This window comes from Myotis lucifugus, unplaced genomic scaffold (genome assembly GCF_000147115.1).
Source record: "Myotis lucifugus unplaced genomic scaffold, Myoluc2.0 scaffold_304, whole genome shotgun sequence".
Taxonomy (NCBI): Eukaryota; Metazoa; Chordata; class Mammalia; order Chiroptera; family Vespertilionidae; genus Myotis; species Myotis lucifugus.
In genome coordinates, this window is record NW_005871352.1 from 1085897 (window position 1) to 1103231 (window position 17335).

A 17335-nucleotide genomic window follows, 5' to 3' on the forward strand; every position below is an offset into this window, starting at 1 on the left:
CATGCAGAAGGCAGCCCATCAATATTTCTATATTCCTCTCCCTCTCTCTAAAAGTCAATAAAAACATAATTTAAAAAAGATTCAGTGTGATCCCAGCAGATATTTTATGGAAATTGATAAGCTGATTCTCAAATAATATAAAACTAGTGACCCGTTGCGGGAGATTTCGTGAGACCTGGAACACCCCCCTCCCCCCTTGGCTGTGGGACGGCCCCAAGTCCTGGAGTGCTGCCCCAATGCCCCACCTCTGGTCCCCACCCATGTGGCACGCACACAGGGCCGTGGAAACCCTGGCAGAAGCCACGCAAAGCAGCCGCTGGCCCTGCCCCCACTGCCTTGCTCGCGCTGTGCACATCGCCATATTGTGGTGGTGTTATGGCATGAGGGTCAATTTGCATATTACCTTTTTATTATATAGGATGTTCAGGGCCAGGAATAGTCAAGGCAATTTTAAATAAGAAAAACCTGAGAGTTTTAGGCTACCAGATTTCAAGAGTTAACGATAAAGCCACAACAGCAGTTAAGATAGTATGACATTGGCACAGACAGACAAATGTAATTAAGAGTCCTGAAACAAATCCACACTTAGTCACTTATGTATGACAGTTGCACAGCAGTGGAATGAAGGAAAATATAGTATTTTCAATAAATTTTATTGAAAATTATAATGGAAAATCAAATGAATCTTGACTACTACCTTGCACAATAAATACAACTATCCAATAGATTATAAATCTAAAATATATAAAACTATAAAGCTTTTAAAAAGAAAACAATAGCCCTAACCGGTTTGGCTCAGTGGATAGAGCGTCAGCCTTCGGACTCAAGGGTCCCAGGTTCAATTCTGGTCAAGGGCATGTACCTTGGTTGCGGGCACATCCCCAGTAGGGAGTGTGCAGGAGGCAGTTGATTGATGTTTCTCTCTCAACGATGTTTCTAACTCTCTATCCCTCTCCCTTCCTCTCTGTAAAAAATCAATAAAATATATTAAAAAACAAAAAGAAAATATCTTCATGAACTTGGAGTAAGCAAGGATTTCCTAAATAGAAAATTAAGCCTTAGACTATAAGAGAAAAAGTTGGTCAGAGGGGCTTAATTAAAATTAACATACTCTGTTCATCTAAGGACACCGTTACAAGAATGAGAAGATAGCCACAAAATAGAAAAGAAACTTGCATGTATCACAAAAGACCTACCTAGAAGATAAAAAGAGCATAAGAAAAAGGCAAACAACCCAATAGAAACATGTCCAAAAGATTCTGAACAGGCACTCCACAGAAGGTAACATCCAAGTAGCCAATATGATTTCATCTTTCTTGGTTATCAGAGAAATTCATATTCAACAATACAGTACTTTCATACACCCACCAACATGGCCAAAACAAAAAAGACAAATTGGTGAGATTGTGAAGAAACCGGTGCCTGCACATTGCTAATGGAAATAGAAAATAGGGCAACTCTTTGAAAGATAGTTTGGCAGGTTTGTGTGTGTTTTAATTCTCACCTAAGGATATGTTTTCATTGGTTTTTAGAAAGAGAGAAACATTGATTGGTTGCCTCCTATACACCCCACAACCAGGGAATTGAACCTGCAACCTAGGTATATGCCCTGACTGGGAATTGAACACAAAACCTTTTGCTGTACAGGACAACTATCCAACCAACTGAGCCACATTACATTAAAAGCTAAATCTTTTTAAAAAATACATGTTTTTTTGTTTTTTTAGAGAGAGAGGAAAGAAAAGGTAGAGAAATAGAAACATTGATGAGAAACATCAACATCCATCTGCTGCCTTCTGCATGCCCTCTGCTGGGGATCAAGCCTGGGCATGTGCCCTGACCCGGGATTGGAATGGAACAGGTGACCTCCTGGTGCAAAGGTCAATGCTCAACCACTGAGCCACACCAGCCGAGCTAAAAGCTAAATCTTGTTTTCCCAACTTGAAACAATGCAGTGAATGTGCATGTGCACTGGTGTTAGATCTATACGTGTGTACTCTCTGTTTATCAAACTGTTTATACTTGATTTTTAGAGAGTAATGGTGGAACCAAACTACGGAGAACTTGAAATATTTTTTAATTGTTGGCCTTTCCATATACCAGTAGCAGTGGGAATCTAGGTCTATGCTGCTCACGTCAGGAGAGAATTTCAAGATACTTAGAGCAATCTGCAAAATCTTATCTGCCATTTATTTTGTAATGTTTTTGTTTTGTTAATCCTCACCCAAGGATGTTTTTTCCATTGATTTCTAGAGAGACTGAAAGGGAGAGAGAGAGTGGGACGGAGACAGAGAGAGAGACATCAATTTGCCAGAGACACATCAATTGCCTTCTGCACATGCCCCGACCAACCAGGGCCCGGAATCGAACCTGCGACCCTTTGGAACACAGGGCTGTGCTCTAACCACCGGCCAGGGCTATTTTGTAATGTTTTTAAGGAGTCTCATCGTATAGCAGCCATGCCCATTATGTTATGTGCGTTTTATTTTAAAAAAATATTTTTATTGATTTCAGAATGGAAGGGAGAGAGAGATAAAAACATCAATGATGAGAATCATGGATCGGCTGCCTCCTGCACGCCCCCTACTGGGGATCAAGCCGGCAACCCCGGCATGTGCCCTTGACCAGAATGGAACCGGAGACCCTTCAGTCCACAGGCCAACACTTTATCCACTGAGCCAAACGAGCTGGGGCAGTAATTAATTTCTATGTTGCAGATGACTCAAATGAAGCATAAGGAGGCTATGCGACTGTCTCAGAGCAGAGCTGGATTTAATCCTAGGTAATCTAGCCCTAGAGTTCATGCTCTTACCAGGAAAATTAGGTCAGGTGATATTGTAGAAAAATAAATATGTTGATGTTTAAAGTGAAGGATTTCTTACTGTTTGTGGGAAATGTTGTTTAAATGATGTTTTTTTACAAGGACCTACACATGAGTTTGCTTTAGATGCCTCAGTAATATCTCATTACTTAATATGTGACGCTGAGCCATTCCTGTGAACGCTATTTACAATGATAAGATTTCTGCATGTGGGTGTAACTATAATCTTCGTTCAATCTTTGGCATGCAGCGTAAAGATGATCTTATGAAACTATTTAGATCTTTTGGATCAATAGACGCCTAAAAATTCAGTAGTTGACATGGGAAATGTATCTAGGGTACCAGAGGTTACTGTTTGTACAAAGGGTTATTCAGATGCCAATGAATAAGCATCACAAAGTTTTTATACAGGAAGTAAGAGTTGAGAGGACTGAGAGTGTTTCTAAAACGATCAGTATGAAAAGAAATCTCATTAGAGTGAAGAATACTTTTTAAATGCAAATAATTTATACTTCTTGTCCTCTCCTTCCTCCCTTCTTCACCTTGTCATGAACACAACTATTTCTATTTTGATATTAGGTTTCTTTAAGGCGGGTTTATATTCTTTAACCACATAATTAGAGCTCATTTGAAGCTGCAGTATGGTACCACAAGTGGAAAGAATGCAACTCAGAATTGAGACCCTGGTTTTATGCCTGTTTTTTACTCTGAGCAGTCATTTAAATTTTTTGTATCTGTTTCCTCAATTGTCAGATGTGCCCTCTTTCCTCCACAGACTCTGGGGAAGTATTTTGAAAAGCAAAATATACGATTTAAACCCCAGCCTTCCAAGTCCTCCCATCCAGTTGCCTCCTGGAGGAAACCCGCTGGGTGAGGAGGCGGAGCACTGGCCCTGCATGGACGTACAGTGTTGGATCTCGGGAAAGTCACGTCTTATTTCCAGTGCCCAGCACGGCGTCTCCTGTGTCAGCACCCAGTAAAAGTCTGCTCTCCAATCGGCTCTCTCTGTGTCACAGTTTTAAGCTGAATTTCAGAAAGTTAAATTTTTTTCTATTTATTGTCTCATAAATTTACATTTTAAAAAATCGTAAAAGCACAAAATGTACTTAGATTGCCTTATGAGTATGATTAGCAAATAACTGTCCAAAGTGGCAAAGAGATGTACACCTTGAGGTTCTGAGACTTATTTCCAAAAGAAGGATCGTCATATCTACTGACACACACCCTCTGGTGATTAACCCTCCAGTGTTACACTGCTGAGCAGTCATGGCATTTGGGTTCATTGGTGAAAGTATTAGGTGGTTGTTTTAAAATCTGAAAATGCAAAGAAGTGTTGAGGTTGTTAAAGGAAGGTTGAGAAAAGAAAGTTTTTAGAAGAGGTGCTTAAAAGGGGTGGCTGGCCATATGACAAAATAACTAAAGTTCTGGGCCCACATATAAAGTCAAGAGGATAGGCTCTTATTTTATTTAAGTTCCTTTTCCAATATTTACCTTGATCCACTAGGCTTTACTATCTCCAGTAAGGGGGGGGAGTTATTTACAGGCCTGGTTTTGTAGCGTGTAGCGGTGCCTGGTCAGGAGGAGCTTGGCTGACACCTGGCTCCTCTCTAGGTTGCTGTGTATCAGGATGTCAGCTCTCATCGTCAGCTCCCTGCGCATCTGAAGACGGAGGACCTTTCTCAAGGTGTTCTTCGTTGTCATAACTCCATCCGCCACTGGGGGTGGGCTTGGACATGGCGGAGCTGGGTTTGAAGCCTGCCTTCAGCCCTGGATGGCTGGGTGGCCTTGTCTCCATTGACCAACCTCTCACAGCCTCAGCTGCTTCTTTTATCAAACGGGGCACTTCATCATCCCAACCAGGAAGTAAATCCAACCATGTACGATTGTTATAAAGATTAGAGATAATGTGGTTAATGAGCCCAAAACATAAGTGCCCCTAAATGGTGGTTATTAACTATTTTCTGTATGTGCCCTGGAAACGATTTCCTTTCCAAATCCTCTTTAAACAGGGAAAATAAATTCAATTATTTCCTGAAGCAGCTTTATAGTGTCATTTTAAAATCACAGTGACTCAACTGTCTTTTCCTTACAGGAAACATAATTGGGGGGTGGAGGGAGAGGAACTTCAAGCCTGGCCGCCGGGTTCAACTCAAATGAAGTGCCAATGTTCTTGCAGCCTCATGGGGAACTGTGCTCTAGTGCCGGGCTGCACACAGATGAAGCTGCTGAGCTCCTGTGAGAAGGAAGCATGATGACAAGGTTCATCCTCCGGGCAGCTTAAAGAGGAGGAGGGTCCTCCATTGTGCATTGTAAGCATTTTAGGCCAGCTCCCAACGTCCTGTGTATTGATTAACTCAGACACCCTGACAACCACCCCTCTATGTGTGACAGAATTTACCAGGCGACCGAAAAATGCACAGGAGTACCCGGAGACACAGGAAAAACCCATTTATTTCCAGATGTACTAGTGCCATGACTCAGGGGAGCCTGTTCCCAAAGCCTGAGCAAGCCAATATGGAGGAAGCTTTCTCTTTATACCCTTTTGTTTCTTTGTCCCCTATATATGGATCAGACTTCCGGACCTTTCACGGGCTTTGAAAAAAGCCCCGCGTGTTGGGATGGGGGACGTGAGACCACACCTAAAGGCCTGGCCTGGCACCAGTGCTGATAACCCCCTCAGGGGTTGTGTATTGTTCATGGTTTATGGCCTCTGTAAAACGTGAGTATTTAGGTAAATAGGTCTTGCAAACCAGATAATTAAGGAGGGGACAGTGACTAGACTATAGGCTAACAGGAATGTGCGTTAGGGATACTGATTAGGTACAGAGTCAGGCTGCTATCCCCCACTCCCCCCACAAAATGTCTTATTTTCCTCATCATATGTTTGGTAGTATTAGCTACACGGTTAGGAGCGAAGCTTCTGGAGTCAGACTGCCTGCGTCCAGTCGCCCGCTTTGTGTCCTTACTTGCCCATCCTAAAGCTCACGCTCTTCTGAAACCTCAGTGTAATAGTGACACTCCTCTCCTGGGGCTGTGGTGAGGCGCGAGAATAAAATATTCTTAGCATAATGCCTGCCACGAAGTAAGCACTAATTAAATAGTTATTGTGGTGGCGGTTGTGTGGGCAATAGTAATTATCTTGCACAAGATGAAACACCAGTAAGAAGGCAGAAATCCTGGTCTCTGATTCCCAATCTCAGCCTCTTTCTCTGAGCATGTGTTAATCTACTGAATGATTATTGCTTTCTTAAATGATTAAAATACCACAGTACTGTTGGTGTCATCCAGGGACATGGAAGTATTCTCTCTGATTATGCAGAGCTGCAAAAAAAATCACTATAAGTGGAAAATAATGTGTCATGGTTCTTTTACATTTGCTTGAGAAAAAGAGCCCACATTCTTCAGCTTCCCAAGAACTATACTGCACAGGAGTTACAATTCTTTGATGTGAAAACCCTTTTCAGTCCTGCCAACTAAAAGGACTGCTGTGATTGACAGTATTGAGGCCATAGTATCCTCTCTGTTTGGCACTAAATGGTGACATCAACTGTTTGTCTCCCTTTCAAAGTTGTTCTCTTATATTTTAATCCAACTTCCACCAAACATAACAACTGGTGCAGCTGCAAGACACGCTAGCTTTCTGGTTCACTGCCTACTTAGGCGTAAATAACCGGTGCACTTGCTCCCTCCTTCAACTACCACTGGGCTTGGCACAGTCCCAGGACCCTTGGGTACTGAACCATAGAGTTAATTTTCCAGACTCACTTTGGCCTGGTGTGAACCTTAGACAAGGCAGCTCTGGAAAAGTTCACAGTGACTTTCCTACCTCATCTTAAAATATTGTCAAAAAGAAACTTTCACCAACATATACCATATTTTGGGTCATGAAGCAAACCTCAACAAATTTCAAAGAATTTAAATCATACAAAGGGATTTCTCTGGAAACAATGGAATTAAACTAGAAATCAGTAACAAAAAAATATCTGGAAAATCCCAAAATAGTTGGAAATTAAAGCAACACACTTCAAAATAAACTACAGGTCACATACGAAGTCTCAAGGGAAATTAGAAAATATTTTGGCCCTGGCTGGGTAGGGTAGCTCAGTTAGTTAGAGCATTGTCTCAATATGCCAAGGTTGGGGGTTTGATCCCCAGTCAGAGCACATACAAGAAATCAACCAATGAACGTATAAATAAGTGGAATAACAAATAGTGTTTCTCTCTCTGTCTCTGAAATCAATAAATTAAAAAACAATAAAAATGTTTGAGGTGAATGAAAATGCAACATCAATATTTTGGGGATTCATTTACAGTGGTGCTTACAGGAAATTTTGTGGTATTAAAGCAGTGATGGCGAACCTATGACACGCATGTCAGAGGTGACATGCGAACTCATTTTTTTGGTTGATTTTTCTTTGTTAAATGGCATTTAAATATATAAAATAAATATCAACAGTATAAGTCTTTGTTTTACTATGGTTGCAAATATCAAAAAATTTCTATATGTGACACAGCACCAGAGTTAAGTTAGGGTTTTTCAAAATGCTGGCACGCCGAGCTCAAAAGGTTCGCCATCACTGCATTAAAGGCTTATATTAGAAAAGAAGAAAAGACCTAGAATTAATGGCATAAGCTTCCATCTTTAAAAAAAACTAGAAAAAGCAGGCAAAAACAAAGCAAGCAGAAGAAAGAAAATATTAAAGAGATGAAATCAACAAAATTGAAAAACAGAAAAAAACATAGATGAAATCAATAAAATCAAAAGCTGTTTCTTTTAAAGGTCAATAAAATTGATAAGCCTTAGTCAAACTGATCAGGGAAAAGGAGGGAAAATATTACTAATATCAAGAATGACATAGGAAACACTACTATAGACATTAAGAGGATAATAATGTAATATTATTACATGTGAATAACATTAAAAAAATAATGTAAAATTGTTATATATAGACAACTTTGTGCTCATAAATTCAAATATCTAGATAAAATAGGCAAATTCCTTGAAAGACACAAACTATCAAAGCTCACTCAAGAAGAACCAGATATACTGAATAGTTCTATATTTTATTAAAGAAACAGAATTTGTAATTTAAAGTATTTCAACAATGAAAACTCCAGGCTCAGATTGCTTTGCTGGCAAATTCTACCAAATATCTAAGAAATAAATAATACCAATTTAATATAAACATCTCCAGAAAATATTAGAGAGGAAAACACTTTCTAACTCATTTTATGAGATCAGCATTACTCTGATACCAAAACTAGACAAAGACATTACAAGAAGACTATGGATCAATATATCTTAGTAACATTAACGCAAAAATCCTCAGTAAAGCATTACTAATCAACTCCAGCAATGTATCAAAATAATAGAATATCATAACCAAGTTGGTTTTATCCCAGAATGCAAGGTTAGTTCAACATTTAAAAATCAATAGATAAATACTACTGCAAATATTTATGGAAAAAAATTTTGTTAATTAAATAAACCTTTTTCAAACAAAAAAAAATCAATAGATATATTAGTGAGATCATGACAGGAGTGGGGAGGGGGTCAACAGGAGGAAAAAGGGGACATTTGTAATAATTTTAACAATAAAGTTTTTACTGTGGTACATCTACACGATGGAATACTATGCTGCTGTAAAAAAGAAGGAACTCTTACCATTTGCAACAGCATGGATGGAACTGGAGAGCATTATGCTAAGTGAAACAAGCCAGTCAATGAAGGAAAAATACCACATGATCTCACTCTTTCATGGATAATTAAGACCATTACAAACTTTTGAACAATAATAAATACAGTGGCAGAGCTGCCTCAAACCGATTGTCGGACTGCAGTGGGAAGGCCAGGGAGGGTTGGGGGACAGGAGGGAGGGGAGTAAGAGATCAACCGAAGGACTTATATGCATCCATATAACCATAACTAATGGACATAAGACACTGGGGGGTAAGGGAGGGCAGGGGCTTGTCAAGGGTGGGGGGGAAAAAAGGACACTTATGTAATACCCTTTGTAATACTTTTAGCGAAAAAAAAAAACAAAAACAATAAAGTTTTTAAAAAATCAATCAAACAGCCCATCCAGTGTAGCTCAGTGGTTGAGCGTCGACCCATGAACCAGGAGATCACGGTTCAATTCCTCATCAGGGCATATGCCTGGGTTGCAGGCTTGATCCCCAGTAGGTGGTGTGCAGAATGCAGCCGGTCAATGATTCTCTCTCATCATTGATGTTTCTATCCCTCTCTCTATCTCCCTTCCTCCTTCTGAAATCAATAAAAACATTTTAAAATATATACATATAAATCAATCAATATAATTCACTATATCAACAGACTAAGGAAAATTATATAATATAAAGAAGAAAAATCATACAATCATCTCAATAGATGTAGAAACGCATTTGACAAAACTCAACATCAATTCATTATTTAAAAAACACCTCTCAGCAAACTGGAATTAAAGAGAAGTTTCCCAATCTAATAAAGGGCTTCTGGATTAGTTCTATTTGCTGCATAACAAATAACCCCAAAGCATAAATATCAAACATTTGTCCTCTCACCGTTTCTGGAGGTGCCTCTGGCTCAGGGCCTCCCAGGAGACTGAACTTGTGTTTGTCAGCTGGGGCGAAGTCTATCTGAAATCTCTCTGGAATGGGGTGTGGGCAGGGGGAGATCTGCTTCCAAGCTCACTCACATGGTTGTTGGGAGGACTCATTTCCTCACAGAATATTAGACTAGTGCTAAGTTCTTCCTGGCTGTTGGCTTCCTCGGTTCCTGGCCATAAGGCAGCTCGCAACATGGCCTCTGTATTCCCTCAGAGCAAGGAAATGAGAGCCCAAGGGGGCACCCAAGGTGGAAGTCACAGTCTCTTCGTAACCTAACCTCAGAAGTGATATTACATTACTTTTGACATATTCCGTTCCTTAGAAGCAAGTCACTAGGTCAAGTCTATACTGAAAGGGAGAGGAGCACCCAAGGGCATGAATACCAAGAAGCAAGGTCATTAAGGGCCATCTTAGAGGCCGTCTGCCACAGCATCTACAAAGAAATCTAGCATCATACCTAGTGGTGCAAGAATGAATGATTCCCTCCTAAGATCGGTATAAGGATATCTGCTCTCACTGCTCCTATTTGAGTTCCCACTGGAGGACCTGCCAAGGGCAATAAGGCAAGAAAAAGAGAGAAACGGCATTCCAGTTGGGAAGAACCAAAATGGTCCCTATTTGCAGATGACATTGTCCTCATAGAAAATCCCAAGGAATTTACTAAAACTTCCTAGGGCTTTTAGATAGATCAGTGAGAAAACATCCAGATGACAGATAAGCATATGAAAGACTGCCCAACGTTAGTCATTAGAGAATTCCAAATAAAGCCACAACAGGCCATTGCCCACACGTTAACATGGTTGAAATAAAGAGATCTGGCATATAAGTGCTGGCAAAGAGGCAGAGTAACTGGAATGTTGCTGGCAGGAAGGTAAAATGGTACAGTCTCTTTGGAAAACATTTTGGCAGTTACGTCAATAACATATACTTATCATATGACCCAGCAGGACTCCTCCTAAGTATTATTTTCCCAAGAGAAATGAAAACATATGTTCCCACAATGGACCATGCATGAGTGTTTACAGTGGCTTGGCTTATAATCACCCAAACTGGAAACAGCTGAAATGTTCTTCAAGTGGGGATGGATGAACAAGCTATGGTACACCCATACAATGGAACACTACTCAGTAATAAACAGGAATAAACTGACAAATGGAACAAAATGGGTGAATCTCAAATTATTTATGATAAGTGAAAGAAGACTAGCTCAAATGGCTACATAATGTATCATTCCATTGACATGACATTCAGGAGAAGGCAAAACGGGAGAGACAGAAAACACATCAGTGGTTGCTGTTCGCAAACAATTCCTGGGAGGTTCGCAGATGAACTCCAGTCCACCCTGGACCATCTATGCTACTCGGTTGTCAAGGCAGCCACCCATCCCTCTCCTCCCAGCTCCTGCTCCCACCTGACCCTGCCCTGATTTACAGTTACTGGCAGCTGCTTGGCACGGGCCTGGTCTCTGTTTTGTAGACAGTATGTTAATTCTCTCTCCTCGGGTATTACCTCCAGGGCAAACACCCACCTCAGTGCTGGGCAGATGAAACAGGATAGATGACCCAGTATTGAGGCGGTGTGCCGGGTGGCAAATTATTTCACGACTTCCCCAGGTTTACGACTTCCCTCCTCTGTGCTCAAACCGGAGCAAGCAGGAGCCAGTTGGGAATAAGGAACCTCAAGCGAGGCAGGCTCTGTAACCTCCATCTCCCACGTCAGAAGCCTGGCTGCAGTGGAAGTCAGTAGCCAAGGAGCACCCTCCCTCTCCAATCCGGTGGAGTGAAGCGCTGACTTTAACCAATTTTGGCCAAATCTTCTTCTTCTTTGCCTTTCTCTCCCTGTTTTTCATTCATTCATTCATTCATTCACTGACTGGATGCTATGCCACTGGTCAGGACAGGCGCAGAAGCTGCCCTCAAGGCGTTCACAGTTTAGCAGAAAATACTGGGGAGTAATCAGTTGTTACTCGGTGTGGTCACCGCTAAGCCCTTGATGCATGAAGGGGGCTGGGGGGTGGAGGCTGGGGGGAGGACTCCTAGCGCAGGCGTCTTCCCGCAGACTCTGCTCCGGCTGCATTTCCCCTCCAGCCGGAGTTTGCAACCTTGCAGGCCTTCTCGCCGGCAGAGGGACGTAAGTGCAGGGCCCCGGGCCCACGGTGGGGGCAGCTCCTTCAGGGGCCCGAGGACCACCCACCAGGGCCTTCTCGGCTGCAGGGACCTCGGCGGGTGCAGCAGGGAAGCCAGACGCCGAGGCCCCGCCCAGGCCAGCCGGGGGCGGGGACCAGTTCCCATAGGGACCCGCCGGGAGCAGAGCCGGGCTGCAGTCGCGAGGTGGGAGCAGGGCCAGGCCCGGCAGCCGCAGAGCGTGAGTCAGGGTCGGAAGGAGGAGCGGGCCGGGTCGGGAAGGAGGAGCGGGCCGGACCGGGCCGGGCGGGCCTGGCCACCACGTGGCGCCGCTTGAGGCGCGGGAGGGCGGGCAGAGCATCTTCCTGCGACCGCGGGTCGGCAGCGGGGGCCCCGCGCGCGGCGGGTCGGCGTGGCCCTCGGTTCCGGAGCTCCAGGCCCGCGCCCCTCCCGGCGGGTCTCCCCTCCTCCCGGCCTCGCCGCCGCCCCCGCCAGGAGCCGGGAGGTGTCTTCTTGCTGCAGGGAAATCAGACCCGAAATTAGAACCGGGGAAGCCCTTAGCCAGCTCGTGTGTCTTAGATCGGATGAACTATAACACGAAAAAGATAGATTCTCTTACAACTCGGCTCGTTTTAGGGTGCGGGGTTCCATTGTCACTCGCAGGGCATATGTCAGAGAAGAGTGGGTTACCCGACCCCGGGCTGTCCTTCGGGCACGTGGCCACTGCCGAGGGGCGCGGCTTCAAAGCCGTCAGGTCCTAACTTCCAACAGGTGCCTTGTTCCTCCAGGTCCCGCACAGGCGCGTCCGGAGGGGGCCCCGGGCAGTCCGTGGGCGCCAGTCTTCTTTAAGCGACACTTGCGAACTATGTGAAGACCCACTTTAAGAAGGTTCATTCCTCTGTGATGGAGAAGTATGAAAAAATTGGGAAAATTGGTGAAGGATCCTACGGCGTTGTTTTCAAATGCAGAAGCAGGGACACCGGCCAGGTTGTGGCCATCAAGAGGTTTCTGGAATCAGAAGATGACCCGGTCATCAAGAAAATCGCCCTTCGCGAAATCCGCATGCTCAAGGTAATGGGTTCTTTCAAGTGAATTTTCAGGGATAAAAAAAAAAAAAAATCGGAGACCTTGAGATGTGGTTACATCTCCTTCCTTCATGGTCTTTTGACACAAATGGGACGTCTGTGCACAAGGCACCAGTTATATAAGGAGCTAGAAAGCAGAGGTGGGCAAGGTGGTACTCACTTCAGAGACGCTGGGGGGTATTTTATTTCCTTCCCAGTAGCTTCTCTCCCATGTCACCTATAGAGCTGGTCCTTCAAGGGCCATCAGCTGTGATTGAGAGTACGAGATCTTATCACATTGTTAGCATTCATGGCTTTTACACTCCCAGGCTGACTTCTGTTGAGGGTCTTAGTGCATGAAGAGAATTAATCATTCACCTGTTTCCAAATTGTCAGGAAGCTGTTTCCAAATTGACAGGTTCTCTTTACACCTCACTTTTATCTACTGCTGAGTATCATGTTGTCCTGCCTTGAGAAGAAGGATTCTTATCAAAAAAGTGGAATGATCACTTTTGAAATGTTTATTCGTGACCCCCGGGAGACCATGATTTCAAACGGGGGAGGGGGCGTTGTTTATTACAAGCTAAAACTATTTTTTCCCCCTAATGGAAAGATGCTTCTTCTCGGAATTTCTGTGGAGATGAACCCAAATTTCGAGGTAAACCGTGACATGTAATGAATGTGGTGGGGTTAACCTGGTTTTAAATGGTTAACGCCTGTGTGCTGACCTGTGGACTGACTCCATGACAAGGAAAGAGCAACTTTGGGGGAGATGATGGAACACTCGGGATTTTCTCTTTTTCCTGCTTCTCCGTTTCTCCAGGCCTCTCTAAGAAAACTCTCCTTTTCCCCACGAATTGAGTATGTGGGGTTATCTCTGGATAAGGATCCTGAATGGGCAGCAGCAGCAGGCTTTGGATAAAATAGAGTGAATGGGTACTGGGAACACTTGCTTCTTTCGGTTTAGGATGTTCTTTACCTGGATGTTGTCTGTTCTGAGAAAACACTTCCAATCACCCCTCTTCCCAAAGTGCTCCCCTCGGAGGGGTGAGACCAGCAGTGTTCACTGTCAGGGCCCCTCTGCCCTTCCCCACCCTCCCTACACAGGGAGAGGTTCTCCCCATTCTCTTGGGCCAGTGGACAGTTTTTCACTTTCTCAGGCTTTCCTAGAGGAGAAGGCGATGATTGCATTTCAAAGGGTTCCTTTACTCCAAAGAAAAGAACATTTCTCTAGTGGAGAGAGAGTCTTTTCCTGACTCTGAAGATCACCTGTGATGCCTCTGAAATCTCTCCCCTCTCTTTAGCAATATGGTGTTTACAGGTGTGGCTCCCTTAATTAACTGAGTTCCTCCAGAATGGGGACCTCGCCTCTGTATCTCTGTATCAACTACTTGGCGTTTAGTAGGCCTCCAATAAGTCTTCTTGCTGGGTTTTACAAAAAGGGTTTAGAAAATAAGCTCTTGGGAAGGGGAGGTGTTGCCAACCAGTTAGGGAGTCAGAGGTGTTCTCTTGAATAACTGAATATGGATGTGCCCTAAGGGTAGAGCACAGGAGCCTGCTTTTCTCAGTGACTCGGTGAGTTTAAGTTCCTAGGTGTTCTTTGAATATCCCTCACAGAGCTGGGGCTTTAAATGACCCCTGGTGAGGTCAGGAACTAGGAGCCAGGAGGACTAAGGCTGAAGGTACTCCAGTGACCTTAGCCAAGCAGGTGAGGACAGGCAGGTGCTGATCACCTGGCTGCTCCCATTACGATAAGGAAAGCTGGAAGGATAGGTCAAGACCAGATGTAGGGGACTTTGAAGCCAGGCTAAGGAGTTTGGCTTTCTCTTATAAAGGAAGCTAGTCAAGTGTTTGTTTTGTTTGTTTATTTTAGAAAGTTGTCATTTGGGATATTTGGATTTCATGGACCAGTAATGTTTCAAAAAAAATTTTTTTTGTTATTGTTATTTTTACAGATTTGGATAGGGTTGTCAGCATTTTAATCCTCAGCCAAGGATATGTGTTTATTTTTTCAATTTATTTGAGAGAGAGAGGAAGTGGGGGGTGGATGGGGAGAGAGAGAGAGAGAGAGAGAGAGAGAGAGAAACATTGATGTGAGAGAGGAACATCGATCGTTGCCTCCCATAAGTAACCCAACTAGGGATCGAACTCAGAACCTAGGTATGTGCCCTGACCAGGAATCAAACCTGCAGCCTTTTAGTGTACTGAACAATGCTACAACCAACTGAACCACCTGGCAAGGCAAGGTTGTCAACATCTTAAAACACCAACTACCAACAACTATCACCATCACTTCCCATCACTTCATATATAAAAGGACATTTTAGTATTTAAAAAAAAACAAACTAGGAAAAACACAGTCATTTTTAGAAATAAAGCAGACTTCCAAAGAGAGAAAAATTGACAACTATAAGATTTATGAACATTCATTTCTCTGGTGTGTGTGAGTATACAGCATGTGTACAATTTGTGTGGATGTGAGTATGTGTGTACCATTGCCCTTTTCTCACTTCATTATCCATTGATGAAAATGGCGACATCATTTGTTTTGTGAAGCCTAAGTCTCATGAAACTAAGCACTATGTCCGGAACAAAAAGATTCCCCAGATCGGGTCATATCCTGCTCAATAGGATTCATATCCGCTACAACAAAATAATAGTACAAAAGAATTGAATGGTGTTTTAGAGTCTGTAATATAATTTGGCCTGTGTCAATCCTCAGAAAAGTCATTGGGTGTCTGTTTTTAAAACTGTTCATTTAACAATTTAAAGTCACTCCCAATAGTTGCTATTGAACTCAAAAATATTTGTTTCCTCCTAAGCAGATATGACTGTAGAAAGGAATTGTCCAGCAATTGACTTTGTAATTTTTAAGGTAGCACATCTATAATGCTTCCAATTCTCGGTGTGACAGCATATATGAAAATGTCACTATCCATTAAATGCTTTTGAGGATGATATTTATTATCTAGAAAGCTGTTTTGCTAATATTTTTAGAAAACATTTTTTTCTGAAAATTTGAAACACTTTCAAATGCATTATTTTGTGCCATTTGGAAAAAAATGGGTGATACATTTTTATGAGAAAAATTTAGTATTTGTACTAATAAACTGCTTCTTAAACTAAATATAACCACTCTTCACCAAAAGGTCCTATTGAAGTCAACCCTTTAATGTTTCAATTTTGAATTAGATTTTATTTAGGTTAAATAATTAGGCTTTATAAAAAAAATTAACATTTGCACCAGTTAAAATCAGTCAACTCATAACTCTACTCTAAGAACAAATTCACTTCTAGTGACAGTAATAAAATTATACTGCAATACCTGAGCTCAAAGCAACTATTCTACGCTTTCTCAAACTCTTCTTATTTTTTAAATTAAATTTATTGGGGTGAAACTGGTTAATAAGTTTATGTATGTTTCAAGTGTACAATTCTATAATACATCATCTGTATATTGTAGTGTGTGCTCACAATCCAAAGTTTAGTCTCCTTCTGTCACCATATATTTGACCGCCTTTACCCACTTCAACTTCTCCCCACCTCTCTTCCCCTCTGGTAACCACCATACTGTGTTCTGTATCAATGAGGTTTTGTTTGTTTGTTTGTTTGTCAAACTCATTTTCCATTGTGGAAAAATAAAAGGGAAAAATTCAATATTTTGAGTTAGTGCTTTGATGAAACACCAGTGCATACTCTAGTTGACACATGTTCATTTGGCAAGTTTTTACAGAACTCTTGCCATGTGCCAGGCACTATTCTTGGCCCATTTTCTCATAGGGAAAGAGAGACTGACAGTAAACAAACAATTATATGTCAAGTGGTGAAAAATAAAACAAGATAAGAGAGAAAGAGTAATGGAGGGACTTGTTTGATATTTAGGGTGGTTAGGAAAAGTCTTTCTGGATAATGATATTTAAATAGAGACTAAAAGGAAATGTGAAGGGATGACTCATTAGCTATCCAGGAGATGAGCTTCCAGGCAGAGGGAACAAGTACAAAGGCCCCAAAGCAGGGTCAAGTGATGGTGCTATGTATGTTCTCGTGTGTTCTAGGAGGAGCAAATAGATCAGTGTGTCTGGAGCAGAGTAAATAAGGATGATGAGGGTCTTGGGAGATGAAATTTAAGAGGAAAGGGGGTCAGAAACGAGGGCCTTGTGGGCCATGGTAGGGACTGTGGATTTTACTTTGAGTGTTTTGAGTAGAGGGATGCCTGGGCATATCTTATATCCTAGAAGGATTCCTCTAGCTGCTGGTTACTCCAGCTCCACAATCAGGAAGATCATTTAAAGAATTTTGGAGTAATCACGGGGTCAGAGTGGTAGAGTGGTAGTGGTCAGATTCTAGATTTATTCTCAGAGAAAAGCACATAGGAGTCTGGTGGTTGGATGAAGAACCAAGAATGATTCCAATGTTCTTGACCTGAGTAACTGGAAAAGCAAAGAGATAGGGAGAGTGAAGTACAAATCTGGGGGAAAGGAAATCAAGAGTTCTATTTTGTATATGTTACATTTGGGATGTGAATCCAAGGAGACTGTAAAGTGGGCAATTAATGTGCATGTCTTGCATTAAGGGGTAAGTCCAGGTTGCAGGTATTAAGTTGGGAGACATCAGCATAGTAATGGTAATTAAAGCCATGAGACTGGGTCACCATAGGGAATGCAGACACAATATCAAAGACTGAGCCCTGGAGCTCCAGCATCTGGACGTCAGGAAGATGG

General features: G+C 42.5%; 1 protein-coding gene across 3 annotated transcripts in view; it reads left to right on the forward strand.

Moving 5' to 3' along the window:
* Positions 1–12050: 12050 nt before the first annotated feature.
* Positions 12051–17335, forward strand: part of CDKL1 (cyclin dependent kinase like 1) — a 42484-nt gene continuing 37199 nt past the window's right edge. For all 3 annotated transcript variants that reach the window (XM_014465647.2, XM_023763838.1, XM_014465651.2), the window contains exon 1: positions 12051–12621. In XM_014465647.2, the coding sequence (XP_014321133.1) occupies positions 12454–12621 (168 nt within the window). In that variant the 5' untranslated portion in view covers positions 12051–12453. The remainder of the gene's footprint in view (positions 12622–17335) is intronic.